This window comes from Bufo gargarizans, chromosome 3 (genome assembly GCF_014858855.1).
Source record: "Bufo gargarizans isolate SCDJY-AF-19 chromosome 3, ASM1485885v1, whole genome shotgun sequence".
Lineage (NCBI taxonomy): Eukaryota > Metazoa > Chordata > Amphibia > Anura > Bufonidae > Bufo > Bufo gargarizans.
The window spans coordinates 399,684,768-399,698,834 of NC_058082.1; the positions used below are offsets into that span (position 1 = coordinate 399,684,768).

Here is a 14,067-nt window from a genome sequence, read left to right on the forward strand (position 1 = left end):
CTCTGGCAGTAGAATACAAGTGTGATTTTAATTTCTGACTGTCCTTGATTGTTTTTTTCATTCTCCCTGACTCCATAAGATCATTTTTCTGGCAGACACTGTAAGACACATCGACCCTCATTCATAGCCCAACACAGAATGACGTTCTGCTTGTTCTGCTAGGGCACCGCCCTGCCTGTGAGCCAAATAGGGTAAGCCCTCCCCCACTTCTTCTCAGGGTCATGTAAGCACCCATCTTCCTCCATAGTCTTTTTTTTCTCTTCAAAATGTGCATGGCTCTACACACCATTTTACTGGATTCATCCGAATCAAACCTGAAAAGGTTCGGGTTCGTCTGCCAGTCGAAAAACTGCAAAGTTCGTAACTACCTTGTTCGCTTATCTTTAGTTACAAAGGAATATTTGTTCAAGATTATTCTCTCAACCCTTGGCACATATTTTTTATACTTTTAATTATAATGACCTGTGCAATAAAGTTAAAGTCAAACATAATATGCAAACCTGAAAACAATTGTAATCTAACTTTCATGGAGATAGTTTTAAGGGCTTAAAATGTTTGATAAAGGAAACGTAATGAAGTTGACATTTTGATAACACTTTTTTTTAATAAGATAGCATTTCTCGGAGTATATAAAGTACTAGTAGTTGTGCAAACAACACAAGTGGAAGGTTACCCTCCAACATGAAGTGTCTAATTCTTGCTTTCATTTGCCTCCACCTCTCAGAGGGGATTGTTAAGTAAGTACATGTTGTTTAATATTGTAAGTTTTATTTATATTTAATATTAACTTATAATTTCCTGATACCTATGTAGTTTTACTGGAATGTGTAAGCTTTCTTAGTTTTTGTAAATGTACACACAAATGAGAAACTGATAACTGAGAAAGTATAGCCATATACTGTGTATCTTAGTGCTTTTCTCTCGTTTCTCTTTAGATTGATCCTTTACTATGAATTGTATGGCAAAAAATAGATTGCTCCAAGTTGATAGGATAATTATGAAACACATTGCATCACTAATTGCTCATATTGTTTCAATACCTTTTCTCTCTACCTGACAATTAATCTGATATGTTACACTTAGCTATCTGTTGCTTCACTCTGGAGAAAAAGTATTTTTAATCCATATGCAAATTAGCAATTAAGTGCACTGAGGGTGAGCACAAGTCTGTGCACCCTTGAGCATCCACCTTCCTCTGACAGCCCCTTCCTCTCCTTCTTGATGGTCAGTGCCTGGTTCCTACATAGTCATTCCTAATATGTGGAATATTCTCTCAACCCTTGGCACATATTTTTTATACTTTTAATTATAATGACCCGTGCAATAAAGTTAAAGTCAAACATAATATGCAAACCTGAAAACAATTGTAATCTAACTTTCATGGAGATAGTTTTAAGGGCTTAAAATGTTTGATAAAGGAAACGTAATGAAGTTGACTTTTTGATAAAACTTTTTTTTAATAAGATAGCATTTCTCGGAGTATATAAAGTACTGGTAGTTGTGCAAACAACACAAGTGGAAGGTTACCCTCCAACATGAAGTGTCTAATTCTTGCTTTCATTTGCCTCCACCTCTCAGAGGGGATTGTTAAGTAAGTACATGTTGTTTAATATTGGCTTTGTCAAGAAGGAGAGGAAGGGGCTGACATAGGAAGTAGGAGGAACAAGGGCGCACAAAATGACATGCCTGCCCTCGGCACACTTAATTGCTCATTTTCATATAGATTAGGCTACATGCACACGAACGTTGTTTGTTTCCATGTCCGTTCCGTTTTTTTTGCAGATAGGATGCAGACCCATAATTTCAATGGGTCCGCAAAAAAAGCTGACAGCACACCATGTGCTGTCCGCATCAGTATGCCCGTTCCATTGCCCCGCAAAAAAATAGTGCATGTCTTATTTTTTTCTAGTTTGTGGACAAGGATAGGCATTATTACAAGGGATCGTCAAAAAAAACGGATGCCATACGGAACGTCATCAGTTTTTTTTTGCGGATCCGCAATTTGCGGACCACAAAACACATACGGTCGTGTGCATGTAGCCTTAGGCCTCATGCACACGACCGTTGTTGTGTTCCGTTCCGCAAAATGGGGTTCCGTTGTTTTGTGATCCGTTTTTGTTTCCGTGTGTCTTCCTTTTTTTTGGGAGGATCATCAGACATGAAGGAAAGTAAAAAAATGTCAAAGTCAAGTTTGCCATGCAAATGATAGGAAAAAAATCGGACATGGACGCATGGACGCGGATGACAATCTTGTGTGCCTCTGCGTTTTTTTCAAGGACCCATTGACTTGAATGGGTCCGCGAACCGTTTTCCGTGAAAAAAATAGGACAGGTTATATTTTTTTGACGGACTGGAACCAGCAGATCACGGACGCGGATGACAAACGGTGCATTAGCCGAGTTTTCAAGCGGACCCATTGAAAATCAATGGGTCTGCAGAAAATCGCGAAAAACAGAACAACGCACACGGAATGAAACAACGGTCGTGTGCATGAGGCCTTAATCGTACTTTTTTTCAATTAATTGCCATACAACTAAAAATATAAAACAACTAGGTAATATGTATTAATTTACATATGTTTGTCCCATTTTTATTTTTCATATTTAAGGCAATGGATCAGTAGTTAACTAATACCTTTTACAAAGTGCTAAAATGAACATCAATCTTTATCACATAGTAATATATATGAATCTGAAGAACTCTCCTATAATAACTGTTACATTTTCATTTTAGAGTCCCCCTGAAGAGGTTCAAGTCCATGAGAGAGGTGATGAGCGAGCATGGTATCGAAGCCCCAAGAGCTGATCCAGCTTCAAAGTATTACAACCAGTTTGCCACTGCCTATGAGCCTTTGGCAAACTACATGGACGTGAGTACTTAGGACTGAACATTAATGACTTAACATAATTAGTCTTATAGGTGGCAAGATTAGAACAAGTGACTCACTTAGGCAATATGTTTGTTTTCTTTGTGGATAGATGTCATACTATGGAGAAATCAGCATTGGTACACCCCCTCAGAACTTCCTGGTTCTGTTTGACACCGGATCCTCTAACTTATGGGTAGCCTCAACCTATTGTCAGAGCCAGGCATGCAGTAAGTAACTGTAAATTGAGTTACAGGGTTATCCTGGAAAATATAATGATGACTTATCTTCAGGATAGGTCATCATTATCAAATCAGTGCTGGTCTAAAGGCTGTATTAAACAGCAATCGCTATGCCATTGCTCGTCCCCATACTGTATAGTGGTTTGTGAAGATCGTTTTAACACAATCATTTTTTAACATGTTAAAAGATTTGAATTGCCTGATGATCGAGCATTTGCCTGTTCATCAAGCAGTCGGCGGTAGTATTACACTGCCAGATGATCGCTAATGAACATCCATATAAACACTTGTTAGCGATTATCTGCAGAAAAAATAGGCAGTGTAATTGTCTCGGCACCCTTGTCAATCATCTGTTTCAGGGAGAGGCTGCACTCTGGTGAGCGATGCAGGCTCCTGACAGCTTTCCAAGGACATCGCTATACATTGTATTGTGACAGTGCTTGGCATTGCAGTTTAGCCCCATTGACTTGAAATAGGGCTGAGCTGCAACTTTGCCACATGACCTATGTTCAAGGCCTAACAGCTGAACAGCGGGTGCCTGGGTGTCACACCCCCGCAGATCTGATAATGATGACCTATCCTGATGATAAGTCATAACATAAATATCTATTCCTGGATAACCCATTTAAAAAATGAAATTACAACAATAGATGTATTTTTAATAATTAATACTTTTTAAAATTAATCCAGTCTCTGGAACTAGAATTCTAACAATACATAAGTTCATGCACTTGAATTTTTATCCGGAAAACAAATGTCAAAATTATTATTAGTTTATCATTTAAAAGAGCTTAAAGCTTGCAGGAAGAAAGACATATAGTTGGCTAATATATACATTACATGTGGATGTGGAACATAATACTTTATTAAGTGAATAATATTTTCTCAGTTTTGACAGATAAGCATGCTTTAGCAATCCCTAAATATTGTTCATATGTGAAACAGGACCAATAGTCTACCTGTTATTATTTTTACAGACAATCATCCTCTGTTCAACCCAAGCCAGTCCTCCACTTATTCCTCAAACAACCAGCAATTTTCTCTGCAGTATGGAACTGGAAGCTTGACTGGAATCCTGGGATATGACACTGTCACCGTATGTCACACTTACATTTAGATTTTTACTGTAGCAAAAAAAATTATAATTGGAAATTGCAGAAAAATGGTAGTGGGGTTGTAGGCCAGTTTTATTGTGTTTAAAAGTGGCAAATCTTTGAGCAAATGGCGTACACGCAGTGAGATATGACACTGTCACCGTATGTCACACTTCTATTTATATTTTTACTGTGGCATAATAAATAATTGGAAATTTTCAACAATTCACATAAAATTCAGAGTTCAGACAATGGGGGGTGTATATGTAGCAAAGTTGTAGGCCAAGTTTCCGGTGTATAAAATTTAATTTTATTGTATTGTACAATACTCATTGCACTTTTAAAGAAGTAGACAACATATGTATTATAATTTCTGCCTGAAATCTGACATAAATTATAGGTGAAATATATGCCAGCCTATAGCTGGTGTAGATTTACTTTGTGGCACATGGGCAGCCCAAGATACAACAGCATTAGACAAGAGGCATGTCAATATATTTGATGCATCTTTGTACAGTCTTAGTAATCCCGCCTATATCTCTCATGTTATAAAAATGAGTTACTGTCTGTCCCAACATCTGTCTGTCTGTCCCGATGTCTGTCTGTTCTTTATGCGTGACCAAACGACTGAACCGATCTTCACCAAATTTTGCACACAGGTACATCAGGTGTCCGTAAAGGTTTTAGACTGGGTGTCAGCTCTCTAGGACGTTCCTGAGATATTACCAAAATATGACCTGCATTAGCCAATACAAGCTTGCAAGTCTTTCTCTTTATATCCCAACTGCCTTCTGCCAGACTGGCAGCTGGGAACCTGTGACTGTGGGTAAATGTATTTTGGTCTTCTGAAGTATGGGGAGACTCTTTCTTTATGAACTGTAAAATGTCAAAATATATCAAACATACAGCTAATTTTCTAACTTTCAACAAAGTTATATTTAAACCGCATTTTTTTTCCTAACAGTTGATAAATATTCTCACTTTAAATTATTTGGTTATTTATAGATCCAAAATATAGCTATTTCTCAGCAAGAGTTTGGATTAAGTGTGACTGAGCCTGGAACCAACTTTGTGTACGCTCAGTTTGATGGAATCCTGGGTCTAGCTTATCCATCAATTGCCGAGGGAGGAGCCACCACTGTAATGCAAGGAATGATCCAACAGAATCTCATTAATCAGCCTGTGTTTGGTTTTTACCTTAGTGGGTAAGATTGTATGTTTTGCAAATTGTGTTTTTTCTTTGTTACATTGTGATGTAACATGTAAGAATTACATACATTTAACTCCATTACATTCTATTTGCAGACAGGAAAACACCCAGAGTGGTGGAGAAGTAGTTTTTGGGGGAGTTGATCAAAACTACTACTCAGGACAAATCTACTGGACTCCTGTCACCTCTGAAACTTACTGGCAAATTGGAATCCAAGAGTAGGTACTCAAGCTTTAGTATTGATATAAAAATGTTCTTTACACCTTCCAATATTACATACACATTGTAGTAAACCATTTTTATCTTACTTTATATTGTTACAAATATAATGGCTGAATTTTTGTCCTTTAGGTTCTCCATCAATGGACAAGCTACTGGATGGTGTAGCCAAGGATGCCAGGGTATCGTAGACACTGGAACTTCCCTGCTGACTGCTCCTGAAGATATTGTCTCCGCCCTCATGCAAGACATTGGTGCACAGCAAGATCAGAATGGAGATGTAAGATAAAATGGCTTTCTATACCAAATATTTTCAACACAAGGTACTCGATTGAATTTTCCCAGGTCTTGCCTAAAAGCCAAGACTTGGGATACTTAAAGTAAGCAATAATTGCCTAAAGTTACTTTACTAAAGTCACAAATGTGCAAATGTGCTCACATCCACATTTTCTTCTCATGGAGATAATATTTATTACATGGGTGGAAATTTCAGTTGAAGTGGGTCACCCTAAATTGTTATAATAATTGTATTTTCTCTTGCAGTATGCCGTGAGCTGCAGTTCCATACAGAATCTCCCCACAATTAGCTTCACCATTAGTGGAACTTCTTTTCCACTTCCACCATCTGCTTACGTTCTTCAGGTAGTCTTCTTTCGTAAAAGATAATTTTTTGTGTAATGTGCTAAAAAACAAGTAATATTAATATTATGTCTTGTTATATTTTATCTACTTAGAACAATGGATACTGCACCATTGGTATTATGTCGATGTCCCTGCCTTCTCAGGATGGGCAGCCACGATGGATTCTTGGTGATGTCTTCCTTAGGCAGTACTACTCTGTATATGATCTGGGCAACAATCAAGTTGGTTTTGCTGCTGCTGCATAAGCATTCTTCCTTACATCTTATCAATGTGCATGATTCACCTAATAAAACACCTGTAAAAACCATTATGCAGTATTGCTACATGTTTAAATTGTTTGAAGTGCCATTAATAAAAATACATACATCAACTCATCTAGTGTGTTTCAAATGATTTTCATATCGCTATTTCTTAGGATAGGTCATCAGTATATGATTGGTTGGGGTCCAAAACCTGGGACCCCTGCTGTTCAGCTGTTTGAGAAGGCCTTCTCCTTGGTTATGCAAGCAGTGCTGTACATTGTATAGCAGCTATGCTTGGTATCACTCTCAGCCGCATTTATTTCTATGGGGTTAAACTAGGTCATGTGATAGCTGAACAAGTTGTCACTGGCCTAGGCTGCCTTCTCAAACAGCTGACCGACGGGGGTCTTGGGTGTCAGACCCCCACGATCAGATACTGATAACCTATCCTGAGCATAGGTTATCAGTTATAAAGTCTCAGAAAACCCTTTTAAACCTTGAGGTTATTTTACGGTTCAACTTGGAAGCAGCTATTTCAAAGTTATGCTCACAGTGCAATATTAGAAATATTGCTATTAAATTAGATATTATGAGCACAGTATTATGATTTACTTTAAAAGGGGGAGAAAAGCAATGTTACTATTCAGGTGCTATGTTGTGAAAGGCAACTTTAAACTATGATAAAAATGTCATAGAAGCAGTGTCATTAGTAGGGTGCAATAATAAAACTGAATAATACAACTGTTCATAGACCCCACTGAGAAGTATACCTGTAATTGTTTTTTTCCCTTTATCCTTATATATATTTAAATAATCATGTTGTAGACACTAAATACTTACATGAGCTCCTCAGACCAGGCACCGGAATTGGAAAATGAAATGTTGCTCTAACAGACTTCAATTCCAGAATAATAAAAGTCAAAGTTTAGGAAGACATTATCACCTTAATAACAGAGTATACAGTACCAGAAAAAAATTTGGACACAAAGTTTTCCTTGTATTGCTTTTCTTTTTCCTTTTCTTCATTGTAGATTCATATTGAAGACATTAAAATGCTGAAGGAAAACATATGGAATTATTTAGTAAAGTGCTAAACATGCCAGAATTTTTTATAATTTAAATCTTTCAACATAGACCCTTTTGTTTTGCATACTGTTGGCATTATCTCAATCAGCTTCATGAGGTAGTCTCCTGGAATGGTTTTCTAGCAGTCTTGATGGAGTTCCCTTAGGTACAAAGCACTTGTCTGCTTTTCCTTCACTGTGTGCTCCAACTTATCCCAAACCATCTCAACTGGGTTAAGGATGGGTGATTGTGGAGGCCACGTCATCCAAGCCAGCACTCCATCACTCTGCTTCTTGGACAAATATTCGTAAATAGTCTTATGGTGTGTTTGAAGTTATAGTCCTGGTAAAAGCAAATGATGGTCCCACTAAGCATAAACCAGATGTGGTAGCCATGTTTGTTAAATGTGCCTTCAGTTTTGAATAAATTAACAACAGTGTCACCTGCAAAGCCCCCCACACCATCATAGCTTCTCCAAGATTCACAAAGGGAGCAACACAACCAACACTTAGCTTTGCTGCATCTCGCAATGGCTGGAACCAAATTGTCAGACCAAAGCACAGATTTCTACTTGTCTAATGGTCATTCCTTGCTTATTTTGGTCCAAGAAAATTTCTTCTTTTTGTTCCTCAGTAGGTGCTTCTTTGCAGCAGTTTGACCATAAAAACCTGATTCTCACAGCCACCTCTGAACAGTTGATGTTGAGATTTGTCTGCCACTTGATCTACGTAAGGCATTTAGGTATACTCTTATTTGAGGTGCTGTTAATTTGTGGTTTATGAGGCTGGTAACTCCAACATACTTTTTAACCCCTTAGTGACCAGCCTGTTTTGGGCCTTATGGAACAAGGATTTTTCTTCCTTTTCTTCCAGGAGCTATAACTTTTTTATTTTTCCATCTATATAGATATATGAGGGCTTGTTTTTTGTAGGACAAGTTGTAGTTTTAATGGCGCCATTTTGGGTATACATAGATTTATGATTAACTTGATGGAGTTGTGTAAGGATTTTTGCAGGACGACTTGTAGTTTTAATTGGTATAATTTTGGAGTAAATTAGGCTTTTTGATTACTTGTTATTAAGTTTTTTTGGGCAACTAAGAATAAATTAGCAATTCTGTCATTTATTTTTTTATTTTTTACGCCGTTCACTGTAGGGAATAAATTGCATGATATTTATGTAGTGTGGGTTGTTACGGATGCAGCGATACCAAATATACGGGGGAGATTTTTTGGCGCATTTTTTCTTTTTTTATTGAACAGTGTGTTTTCAATGGAAAAAGCATTTTTTTTTTGCTGGAATTTTTTTTATTTAATAAATGTGTTTTAATTTTTTTTTTTTTTACCAATTAATAGTCCCACAAGGGTACTATAACAAATTATTTTAAAATACAATGCACTATACCTATAGTCCATTGCATTTTAATATCAGTGCTATACTGACTTTGACCAGCAGGCTGTGCCAGAGAGGCCAGAAAATTCTGAATGCTAGCTTGGGGCCTATGCAGACCCCAGCCAGCCTTTACATACATCGGCACCCCATGATCGCATTTGCGGGGTGCTAATGGAAGACAGAGGGAGTAGGCTCCCTCTGTCACCGCTTTAGTTGCGGTGGGCGCCATTGCCCACGGCATGTAATGCGTGAAACAGTCCAGATTGGCACTCCTTGCTGTCCCCAATGCACGGGCAACCTCAACTTGAATGGGTCGGCCTCCGTCTTTTCCGCAAAAAGATAGAGCAAATTCTATATTTTTCAGGGACGTAAATACGGAAGGGAACTCCACAGAAGCACTTTGCAGTGCTTCTGTAGTGTTCCGTCCTTAGGTTCCGCACCGTTCCGCATCTCCGGATTTGAGGACCCATACAAGTGAATTGGTCTGTATCCGTGATTGCGGAATGCACACTGAACAGTGCCCGGTCCGCAATACAGCAACGGGACACCTACGTTTGTGTGCAGGAGGCCTAAGGACCCTTAGTGACCACCATAAAAATCCATATGGGTGGTCACTAAGGGGTTAATATAAGGGGTTAATTGCAGACTCTTATTTCTCTTTACTTCGTTGAGTGGATATTGCAATAATGTTGATTAGAACAGGAATAGAATAGTGCTAAGCACTGTTATCAATGGTACACACTCAGAATGGGTCACTGTCAATAGTGGGGTACCTCAGGGGTCAGTTTTGGGCCCTATTCTCTTCAATATATTTATACTGAACAAAAATATAAACGTGACACTTTCAGTTTTGCTCACATTTTGCATGAGCTGTACTCAAAGATCAGAAACATTTTCTACATACACAAAAGACCCGTAGGAGCAACTGGAGAGGTAGAGGGTGGTATATAGGTAGACAGAGATCCTCAAGATTTGGCTCAAGAGATAGTGAATTTTCAAGAGGTCACCAATACGAACAATGGGCCCCAACAAATTCCCAGTCCACACTAACTATGGCCAACATAGCAAAGGAACAAACACAACCAGAGGAAATAGATGGATCCTCTACCTCGTCTGGTACATCCACACATTCCTCTGCCTCTACCAGTCCAGACTCTTTTTTAGGCCAGATGCCAACGAACACCTATGGACTAAGGGAGAGATTGCAGGTACCAAAAAAGTCATAGAATATACAAATGATAAATTGACGGTAAGGAATCTTGCAGGAATTCCGCTGTCGAAGACAGAAGTAGATATCTTGTACTATATGTACCCACAACCCGTTTTAATCTTTTTGAATGTGTTAAGGATCTTCACCTCTTTACAAGAAAATTTAGATGCAGAAAATTTTTGCATCTTCAGACCAGAAAAGATGGCAGGAACTAGGACTGGAAATAAATGATTTGCAAGGAGTAGATACCCTGGTACAATTGTTAACTGAGTAGGACCACCCAAAGGGACAAGGTCATTTGACATCACTTAGGAACAACAGTACCAAAATACCCCTGAGTCCCTAAATTAGGCCAACATTGACCTATTTTTAAAATCAGTGATTAGGGACCTAGAGAAAATCCAACCCAAAACTACTGACAAAAAGGACAAGGGGGGCAACATCACTATTCTCACACGCCATCAATATAAAGAAATGTGCCTCTCCCTGTTACAAGAGGAACAAAATTATGAGCGTCTCAGAATGGACCCTACAGATATGTACTCAGCTGAACTTATTTTAATCCTCCAAGCAGCTATTGAACAAAAACGTATTGATGGTGTCACCAACCAATAGTGTTTCTGATTTAAAGGGATATTGATATCACCAATTTTGAGTGATGTCAAACACCTTGTCGAACGAGAATATGGGATTTTGTGCCATCTGACAACGAATATTGAGTATTTATGACCATAAGTAGGAGATAGGTTGGTCACTTATGATCTGTCTCTGAACTTTTGTTTTATTATTTTTCATAGTGTATATATATATATATATTATATTTTATTTTTTTTCTGTACCTTTAAATCGTTAGTCATTACAATAACGATTAATTAATAGGCTAGCATATAATAGCTACCAGGGACTAGAGATGTCACGAACATAAAATTTTCCGTTCGCGAACGGCGAACGCAAATTTCTACAAATGTTCGCGAACTTGCGAACCGGGCGAACCGCCACTGACTTCTATAGGCAGGTGAATTTTAAAACACACAGGGACTCTTTCTGGCCACAATAGTGATGGAAAAGTTGTTTCAAGGGGACTAACACCAGGACTGTGGCATGCCGGAGGGGGATCCATGGCAAAACTCCCATAGAAAATTACATAGTTGACGCAGAGTTGTATTTTAATCCATAAAGGGCATAAATCACCTAACAATCCAAATTTTTTTTTTTGAACAACGTGGTTTAAAACATCCAGTGTGTTTATACGATCAGGTATGATGTTGTATCGATCAGGTAGTGTAAGGGTTACGCCCGCTTCACAGACATTGACAGACCAAACTCCCCTTTTAATGCACCGCAAACAACCGCAAACAGTCCATTTGCCCAACAGCAAACTTTCCATTTGCATAAGGTTGGATACCAAGTTAGCCATGTCCCGTTGATGTCATTGAAGGTTTCTTCCTCCACCCAGCCATGTACACCAAGGGTCCCGGAAAGGTGAATTGAATTGATTTTTCGAATGGGGAGATGGTTAAAAAAACGCTGTCTCCCTCCCCTTTGTTTGAATCCACGCCACGGTCACTGCGTCTGCGCCGTGCAATTTACTGTCACACCCGATATGAGTGGTATTTTCTGTAGTACTATTCTCATCAGTTTAATCCCTGTTACGTGACATCCCCAATCTAGGGTCCTTTTTTAAATAGATTTTTCGAACGGGGAGATGGTTAAAAAAACGCTGGCTCTCTCCCCTTTGTTTGAATCCACGCCACGGTCACTGCGTCTGCGCCGTGCCATTTTATTATTAAAGCAGGCTTCGTTCTGCTGCAGAACAAAAAGAATGGCGCACAATAGGGTAATAACGTTTAAAATAGATATAAATTGGTATCTCCAAATTGGAGGCTCACCTGGTGGAGTTGTGCTAGTTTAGGCACAACTCTAATGTAGACGTGTATCAGGTTGGCAAAAAGCCTCTCACAACGGATGGTATGCTGCCCGGGATGGATACTTCTGTTCAGGGATGACTGGAATCCCTCAGAAAGCCAGTAGTTCAATAAAAAGAAAGAATATCCCACGGCGCAAAAACCACCCAGTGGTTGGAAAGATGATGATTCTTATTTATTTAGGCAAGCGGTACAGCGCGTTTCAGGGTTTTACCCCTTCTTCAGGTACAATTGACTTGTATACACAAAGATAAAATTACATACATTTAAATACAATGTAAAAAACTGCCAAAATCAAAGGGGCGGGAAAGGGGTGGGTCAGTGCGCGGTACTAAATGAGCTCTCAGACCTCTGCAAACAAAAGGGTTAAAATGTTTGTTAACTGGTAAATTTGCTTTTAATATGTCTTCTTGGAGTCCCTATTCATAGGATAAATCGATCTCTGATTTTGGATAAAACGTAAGTAAGGTCATACAGGAAACTTCTGTGGGCGCAGGACCTTGCAATGTCATGTGATGCGATCACATGACCTGTACCATGTGACCGCCGTCAGAGGGAGGCAGCGAGCGCAAGGAGAGATGGGCGGTCACATGATCCAGCGGCCGGTCACGAGGTCTGGAGGCTGAGGCGTCACACTCCGTCTCCCAGCAACCAAACACTGCTGCTAAGTCAGAGAGGGGGAGTGTGAGAACGGCTGACTGGAAGGCAGAGCGTTCGTATCGTACGGGGGATGAGAGAACTGGATTAGTGAAACTTAATCGTAGTAGCCTTGTCCTAAAATAAAGTGTAGTACAATACCAATGATGCTTGTATTGGACTAATTTGAGAAAATGCTTTGGGCGCAGATAAAATGAGTAAAATACTTAGATGACAGATTGTATATAGTATAGGAAATAACTAAATGAAAGGGGGATGTGTAGGTTTTGATAAGTGATTATTAATATAATATGGTTCAAAATTACACTATGATATAGTGATCCAATTGGTGCTGTGTCCTATATATATATTTAGTTTGATGAGGTACATTGGTTCATTGCATGCGGCTGGATCTATGTCAATAGAGGCACTAAAAAAGGGGGTGATGGCAAGGGAAACAGGATATAAAGGATAAAAACAGTCTGTTGAATGGGGTTACAACGTCACTATAGTTACATGGTACGTTTGATAACAGAGAGGCGGAGAGAGGTACAATATGTATGAAGTGGCTAGATGGAGAATTAATAAATCCTTAGGTGAGTGTCTAAGGTTAGATGGATGAGGGGGAAGTAAATGGAACTTGAGTGTCCACGTGGTGACGTAGTCAAGGGAGGAATTCATTATTGGGTAGTAACGGGGGGGGGGGGGGGGGGGGGAATAGGGGATTTCATAAATTGATTTCAAAAGCTTCATTCAGGCCATATGGATTGATGCAATTAAATTTATATATCCAGAACATCTCGCGTTTCCTCAGAGTCTGGATAATGTTATATCTGTTTGATCGAACTCGCTCAATCGCAGTAACCATGAATCACAGAAAAGAGCCTTGGTGATGGACAGTAGCATGTCTGGAGATGCTATGTTGGAGGAATTTTTTCTTCACATTAGATCTGTGCTTATCGAGCCGATTGCGCAAGGTTTGTATAGTACGCCCCACATAACAGTGATTACAAGGGCATGTAATAAGATAAATGATGTTTGACGATCCACAATTCAATTCATCCTTAATTTAAAAAAAATTGTCATTTCGGCCCAAAAAAGATGTGGTGATATTTAGAGATCTGCAGCAGAGACATCTTGGTTGATTTCATCTGTAGCTCCCTGGTGTCCTGGTCCTGGCTACTTCTTCCCGTCTAGTCTTCAATTTACTTGAGGCTAGCATATTTTTTAGTGTTTTTGCTCTTCTGAACACTAGATAAGGTTGTTTTGTTATTTCTGTGTTTAGGAAGGGATCCTTTCTTAGAATATACCAGTGTCTGGACAGG

At 39.0% G+C, this 14,067-nt stretch overlaps 1 protein-coding gene across 1 annotated transcript; it reads left to right on the forward strand.

Moving 5' to 3' along the window:
• The first annotated feature begins 1,535 nt into the window (after window positions 1-1,535).
• On the forward strand, window positions 1,536-6,518 carry LOC122932317 (gastricsin-like). Its single transcript, XM_044286665.1, has 9 exons — window positions 1,536-1,591; window positions 2,734-2,869; window positions 2,979-3,096; window positions 4,086-4,204; window positions 5,208-5,407; window positions 5,508-5,630; window positions 5,764-5,911; window positions 6,175-6,273; window positions 6,366-6,518. Exons 1-9 carry the CDS (start codon window positions 1,536-1,538, stop codon window positions 6,516-6,518), a joined length of 1,152 nt encoding a protein of 383 aa, XP_044142600.1.
• Window positions 6,519-14,067: the final 7,549 nt, after the last annotated feature.